Here is an 8,031-nt window from a genome sequence, read left to right on the forward strand (position 1 = left end):
ATCATCATATCATCTCTTGAACCTCATTCCTTCCTCTCTCCCCATTTTCACTTCACTGCAATCACGTTAGCCTCCTTGATCTTGCTCAACACACTAAGCATAAATCTGCCTCAGGGACTTTACATTTGATTTTACCTTTACCTGCAATTTATCCAAAAATTTTTTTTATAGTCTATGCTTCTTTGGCTACATTATTAAATTTTTCTTACATATCTGACACTTTCTATTTTCCTTCCCTGCCTTATTGTTTCTCTTTAACCTTTATTACTGTGTAGCATACAATCCTTTACCTCCTTACTTACTGTCTGACAAACCTCCTTAAATTACAGGCTCTATGAAGGCACAAGTTTATATCTACTTTGCCCATAACTGAACCCACAGGAACTAGAAGAGTGCTTGGTGTAAAGCCGTTCCTCCATAAACACTTATTGGACAACTGAGTGATGCAATTAGAGCTAGTGTATACCCTATTGGTCTATTTGGAATTTATGTTCTATTAATTTTCTGCATTTTGAGAGCACATGGAATGAATTGTTTAACCTTACCACAAGTTCAGTTGTAGCAAAGTTCTGTCAAATTTGTAAGTCATAATTTATTTCCGAATATGCTTTCCATGGTATCTGAGCTTCATAGCTAATATCAATAAAATATAGCCATTATGTCTATCCAAGGCAGACTAAGAAGCAGTCATTGCTTTATGATCTGGTGGCTCATAATGTAGCAGGGGCGGCCAGGGCAATCTAAATATAATATAAATACAGTTGTGCTAGATAATTATAAATATTTGTACCTTCTATGTTCTGAATCATCCCTTTCCTGGAATGTTCTTCTTCCTCTAGTTTTCAAAGAAACTCCCATAAGATTCTATATCCCTAGAAAGTTCTAATTGTCTTTGGGTGGCCCCTCTCATTTTCCCTGGCCTTTATAAATACCTCTCTTGAGGGAAAGGGGGGTAAGGTAGCAGAGACAATGCTAATCTTTGACCTGAATTCTAGATCCATCACTTTTTGAGTAATTGGCTGGGTTTTAGCTTACAAAATCCATTCCATCTGTAAATAGATATAATGAAATGATGCCCACATCTCAGTATTGTTACGAGGATTATTGACATCCACACACCACAGATAGAGACAGCCCCACACATAGACATGGAGACACAATGGGGGAGTAAGATATATTGTATTCTCTGCAACGTGAAAGCCTTGTCTAGGTCTGTAAATATTAAAGGGCATTCTCCTTTGGCTTCTCTGATGTCACATGTTCTCACTTTTTCTCCTTACTTTCTGAGTTGCCCCATTTCCTTAGCTGGCTTTCCCACAACTGGCCTCTTTGTGGGGCTTACTTTTTAGCTCCGCTTTCTTTATATTTGCTCCCCAGGTGACTGTATTCATCCCAAAGATTTTATATATTGGTGACACTCAGTTGACATATGTAACTCAGAATTGTCCTCTAGGTCCAGCCTTACATATTTGCCTTCTTATTTAACACTTGTACCTGGATGCTTCAAAAATATCTCAAGTTTACCATGTTCAAAAGAAAATTATTAAGTTTTCCTGTGCCCCCATCTGTTTCTGTACCAGTCTATTCCATTTCTTTTTTTAAAGAAGTATTTTTATTGATTTCAGACAGGAAGAGAGAGGCAGAGAGATACAGAAACATCAATGATAAGAAAGAATCATTGATGGACTGCCTCCTGCATTGCTCCCTAATGGGGATTGAGCCCACAACCTGGGCATATACCCTGACTGAAATGGAACTGTGACCTCCTGGTTCATAGGGTAATGTTCAACCACTGAGCCACACCAGCCAAGCTCCATTTCTTTTAATGGTACCTAAATACACTAGTTTTGTAGACTCAAAACCCAGGACACTAATTCCTTTCTCCCTTACTATTCACATCCAGTCTATCTGAAAATCCAGTTCATTCTACTTGCAAAATTATCTGATTGCGTAAACTTCTTTCCATATCTACTCTTACCAATCATGGCCAAGTCACTATCATCCTTACCTAGATTAGTATGAGTCTTCTATTTAGATTTCTCCAGTCCATTATCCAGAACAATGAGCAGTTAGCACATCTTTCCTAACATTGAATTTTGCCACTCATGTGTTTACATCTCCTCAATGGCTTTCTATTGCACTTAACACCCAAATTGGATTTTATGAGATTCTACATGGTCTGTCCCTTTATTAGCTTTCCAACCTCATCTTGTACCACTAACCCTTCCATTCTAGCCACACTTTCACATGACCACACTTTTTATCCTTCATTTTATTGTTCTTTGCACTCATCAGGTTCCAGCTAAAGTCACCTTTAGAGAACTGATCTGTAAGCCTCAAGAGTACAGGGAACATTTATACCTTGTTCTCTCTTGACTCTTTAATTCTCAGGAGAGAGTCATAGCATAGATGTGTTATACATGTTTGTTAAATGAGTTAAAGAATAAGTTCCTGGTGCATAATGAGTGCTCAGTGAAAGATAATGATGGTAATTATCAATGCACATCATCGCACTTCTTTGTTATACTAGTTCTAGGAGCCCAGCGTGCGATTTGAAATCGCGAGGCACCGCCCACCCTTCGATCAGGCCCTGCCTCCCTCTCTGCCCCTTGAAGCAGCTGCAGCCGCTGCTGATCAGGCCCTCCCCCAGCACAGGTGCACGGAGGCCTCTGCTGTGCCGCCCTGCCCCCGACGCTGTGCGTGCAACCTCCTGTCCAGCTGACCCGTTACAGTGTCCAGGTTAATTAGCATATTTCTTTATTTATATTTATATACATATATGTGTGTGTGTGTGTGTGTGTGTGTGTGTGTGTGTATATACATATATATATCTACTATCTAATAAAAGAGAAACATGGTAATTAACCATAACTTCGCTACCCTTCCCATTGGCTAATCAGGGCGATATGCAAATTAACTTCCAACCAAGATGGCGGCCGGCTGCCAGGCAGCTGAAGTGAACAGGAGGCTTGCTTGCTCCAGTGACGGAGGAAGCCAAGGTTTCCCGCCTGCCTTGCCGGCCTCTGAGCTTGCTCTCTAAGAAACATTGTTGCAAATATAGAAGCTAAACAAAACTCCAGAAACCTGCTTTCAGCAGTCAGAGCTGGAGCCAGCAGGACCGAAACAGTGTTACAATTATAGAACCCAAACAAACCCAGATCCCTGCTTTCAGCAGTTGAGGCCTCAAGCTGGAGCCGGCCTCAGAGCTAAAGCCAGCTCTCAGGTCCAGTGACAGCTATAAAAGGTAAATAAATCCCAGAATAAAAAAGAAAAAGAAAAAAGGAGAGGTTGGGAGCTTCAGTCGCCCGCCAGCCTGAAAACAGCCCTCAGCCCCTCACCCAGACTGGCCAGGCACCCAAGCGGGACCCCCATCCTGATCCGGGACACCCTTCAGGGCAAACCAGCCGGCCCCCACCCATGCACCAGGCCTCTATCCTATATAGTAAAAGGGTAATATGCCTCCTAGCACCAGGATCAGCGGAGCCGCGAGGCCTCCTGGCACCGGGATCAGTGGAGCCACGAGGCCTCATTGCCCCGGTGTCAAGCGAAGCCGCGAGACCTCCCAGCCTGGGATCAGCGGAGCCATGAGGCCTCCTGGCCCCTGGAGCAGCGTGACAGGGGGCAGTGCCCAAACCCGCTGATCGCCCTGCAGCTCTGTGTGTGACAGGGGGCGGAGCCACAACCTCCCTATCCACCCTGCTCTGTTCCTGATGAGACGGCGCCCCAACCCCCTGATCGGCCCTGCTCTGTGCCTGATAGGGGGGAGCTCCCCAACCCCCTGATCGGCCCTGCTCTGTGCCTGATAGGGGGGAGCTCCCCAACCCCCTGATTGGCCCTGCACTGTGTGTGACAGGGGAAGACGCCCCAACCCCCTGATCGGCCCTGCTCTGTGCCTGATAGGGGGGAGCTCCCCAACCCCCTGATTGGCCCTGCTCTGTGTGTGACGGGGTAGAGCCTCAACCTCCCCATCGGCCCTGCCCTGAGTGTGACAGCAGCGGCGCCCCAACCCCCTGATCGGCCCTGCTCTGTGGGTGACAGGGGGCGGCACCCCAACCCCCTGATCCGCCCTGCTCTGTGTGTGACAGGGGGTGGCGCCGCAATCTCCCCATGGACCCTACCTTGAGTGTGACAGGGAGCGGTGCCCCAACCCCCCAATTGGCCCTAACCTGAGCGTGACTGGGGGTGACATCGCAACCTCCCGATCCGCCCTGCTCTGTGCATGACAGGGGGCGGCGCCCCAACTCCCCAATCGGCCCTGCTCTGAGCCTGACCAGGGGCTGCACCTAGGGATTGGGCCTGCCCTCTGCCACCCAGGAGCGGGCCTAAGCCAGCAGGTCGTTATCTCCCGAGGGGTCCCAGACTGTGAGAGGGCACAAGTGGGGCTGAGGGACAACCCCCTCCCCCCCCCCCCGTCAGTGTGCAAATTTTTGTGCACCGGGCCTCTAGTATATATATATTAGTGTCTCCCGCTCAATAGTTAATAGATATTTGTGCAGTGAGTTAAATAATTAATTTAGCTATAATAGTAAGACAGCATTTCAGTTTGGGTATATGCAACATGTTAAATATTATATATATGTGTTAATCTATTTTTATTAATCATATATATATATGTCTCAATATATAGGAGTTGCTTAAAATAGCTCCAATAAATAAAATGCATGGTACTGATATTTTAGTTTCATCAGTTTGATAGTCAATTTCTGGTCTCTCATATCACTTTTATACTTCTACATAATAAAAATGAGCCCTATTTCGTTATTGAGTTTGCTCACTAATATTCTGGATTTACTGATAAATTATAATTTCTTTTACTTTAGATTTTTCTTTTTGTCTGCAGTAGAATTCACATGATCATGAAAATAAGCATTGGTCCCAGGTCTTTGGTCTAAGCAGAATGAAGGAAAAGCTTGAGAATATTCAGATAATTTCCAAATAAAAAAAAAATAACATTTTCTCCTAAATATTGCCAAAAACCTAGTTATTCTGGAACATCTAGTTATTTGAGGTGTTTTTAAATTTTATTTTAGTGTTTGGCACTATACAGAGGGAGCCTTTCTCTGTTGCCATAGGAAACAGTAGAAGAAATGATGAAAATGAGGGTGAGAGCGATTAGAAATGTAGTTCAGATTATACTCATTTGGCATCTGGGCTAGAATTTTTGCAGATCTGATGAGTTTTGGAAACTATCAGTACTCTTGAAGAACCATGGTAATTGCTTGAATTCCTGAAGAAACATCACCTATCTTTGAAAGGCGGTGCTTAGGGAGTTAGTCACTTTAAAACAATTTGAGATCCTTGGTTGGCAGAGATGACAAGATACAAAATAAGTCTCTCATACAATCCTTTAAATAACCCAAATCACTAACTTGTCAGTTCCCTTTTACAAATGATGCTAGAATTTTCTGTAGGCAACTTGGCAAAATGTTTTCTTCTCTGGAGTTTATACTGAAATAATGACAATCTTCATAGCTATAATGAGTCTACTTGGAAGGATCGTCCAAATATGCATTCTCCCAGCCCACTGAGTCTTCCTGATGTGGATTTTTTTTTCCTGGATCAGAGATCGAGGACTGATTACTGGGAATTTTATTACAAGATTCTGTAATTACTTAGAAGACTCTGGAGAACCAAGAGGATTGACAGAGAATTTTCTGTTCCTCACTACCTAGCCATAGAATGTCCTCGGAAATTTACTAATAGAAAAGGCCATGTCTTAAATATGTACAGCCCTATTCAATATATAAAACATTAGCATGGTTGATATCATGCTGATTCCCATAGGGCTGCCTAGCACATATTATCCCCATTTTTTCAAATGAGGAAATTCAGGTACTGAGAGAGAGGTTAAACAATTTACTAATACTTCCTGATAGTAGAACTGGAATCTTAACCTGAATATGTTCTCCAAAAATTGGTGTTCATGTCACTATACTTGCTGCCGATATGTGGGACATTTTACTCTGCGATACCCCAAACCTCTTCCTTCTCTCCTGTAGAACATTTAACTTGGAAATACCCACAGTTGTCTTTGTTCTATCATGTATGAAAATTAGACACCACACTTATTTTATTAGAAAGATTATTCAACTTGCTTTACGTTACACTTGAAGAAGGGGTATGTAGGCTTTCTTTAAGTAACTTTATCATTATAATTGTATAATTAATGCATGCTCAATGCTGAAAATTTGGAAAGAAACAAAAAGCATTTCTAAAACAACAAATACCACTACCCAGCCATCAGCAATGTTTAATTTTGGGGGTTCATACTCCCTAAGGTTTTCTGTCCATAGCGTAGTTTTACTTTTATGATGCTTTCTCTCACCCCCAAGTGAGAACATGGTTCAGCTTGCTATACATATGGTTCAGTTTCCTATACTTCAAATGAATAAATGAAAAAAATATTAATCTAAGAAAGAAGGATCAAGAAGCTATATCAGTTGCTTCATCACATCACAAAATTCACAAAGGAGACAAAGGATAGTCAGAAAGATTTTTATATTCCCTTTTACTTTCAAGTTATTTACATCATCAAAGACTCCTCTCTTTCCCCAATAGCATAGACCATCAGAGCTTTCCAAACTAGTGGCATTTACACTATTAATACCTGTGCTATTTTTCCCCCCAGGTTTTGAAGATCATGATCACGTGGATTCATCTAACTAAACGGTACCTGGGGACATGGTGGTCCTTTAGAGAGCACATCTAAATTACTGGCTAATTTCTTGGTTTGCCACTCAGCGTAGGACATTGTTTGATTCTCTCTATCAGAACTCTCCTACGTTTTCCCCACCATGCTGTCTTTATTAGCTTGAACTCCTTTCCTAAAATGGTCCTTCTGTTGATCTTGTCAGTGCTGCTTTTGAAAGAAGATGTCCGTGGGAGTGCACAGTCTAGCGAGAGGAGGGTGGTGGCTCACATGCCGGGTGACATCATTATTGGAGCTCTGTTTTCTGTCCACCACCAGCCCACCGTGGACAAAGTTCATGAGAGGAAGTGTGGGGCAGTCCGAGAACAGTATGGCATTCAGAGAGTGGAAGCCATGCTGCACACCCTGGAAAGGATCAACGCAGACCCCACACTCCTGCCCAACATCACACTGGGCTGTGAGATAAGGGATTCCTGCTGGCACTCGGCTGTGGCCCTAGAACAGAGCATTGAGTTCATCAGGGACTCCCTCATTTCTTCGGAAGAAGAAGAAGGTTTGGTGCGCTGTGTGGATGGCTCTTCCTCCTTCCGCTCCAAGAAGCCCATAGTAGGGGTCATTGGGCCCGGCTCCAGTTCTGTGGCCATTCAGGTCCAGAACTTGCTCCAGCTTTTCAACATACCTCAGATTGCTTACTCGGCAACAAGCATGGATCTGAGTGACAAGACTCTGTTCAAGTACTTCATGAGGGTCGTGCCTTCAGATGCCCAGCAGGCTCGGGCCATGGTGGACATAGTGAAGAGGTACAACTGGACCTATGTGTCAGCTGTGCACACAGAAGGTACGTTTTCTTTACTTTCATGAAGTATGTGTTCTTAGGCGCTCAGCAGCTTCCCAGTTGAAATGTCAGGTTTTGGAAGGTGAAAATATTCTTAACTGTTTGGGATCTTTTGAGTTGCCCCATTATATATCATTAATAAAGAAGGAACTGGAATGGCATATGTATAGAGTGACAAAAATCTAAGATAAAGGAATGGTCACGTGGTCATTTGGCTAAATAGAATTTTTTTTTTGGATTATGTATTGCATTATTTGCATTTCTGCTCTAATACTGCTAGAGATATTTAAGTTTTTTAGCTCTTCATTGAGCATCTCATATTCTTAACATTTTAAAGGTGTTCAACTGCGTATTATTTATGATAAAAAGAGATACACATAAATACACATAAGGAGTGAAGGCAGCCAGTTCTGGCCCAGGTATAATGTAGTAGAAAAATACTAAACAGCTTAGTCTTACAACCACTTTTTCAACTGAGTATATCATTAAATGTGAAATGGAGATACATGTGAATTAGTTTTATCTTTGTATATAGCATACTTAGAAA

General features: G+C 42.8%; 1 protein-coding gene across 1 annotated transcript in view; it reads left to right on the forward strand.

Annotated features, from left to right (window-relative positions):
- The window catches only part of LOC102418338 (metabotropic glutamate receptor 5-like), a gene marked incomplete at its 3' end in the record, with an annotated part of 19,688 nt that extends 12,201 nt beyond the window's left edge, over window positions 1-7,487 (forward strand). Inside the window, exon 2 of the mRNA XM_023748532.1 lies at window positions 6,629-7,487. Within this exon, the coding sequence (XP_023604300.1) occupies window positions 6,830-7,487 (658 nt within the window). The remainder of the gene's footprint in view (window positions 1-6,628) is intronic.
- Window positions 7,488-8,031: the final 544 nt, after the last annotated feature.

This window comes from Myotis lucifugus, unplaced genomic scaffold (genome assembly GCF_000147115.1).
Source record: "Myotis lucifugus unplaced genomic scaffold, Myoluc2.0 scaffold_1511, whole genome shotgun sequence".
Classification (NCBI taxonomy): Eukaryota; Metazoa; Chordata; class Mammalia; order Chiroptera; family Vespertilionidae; genus Myotis; species Myotis lucifugus.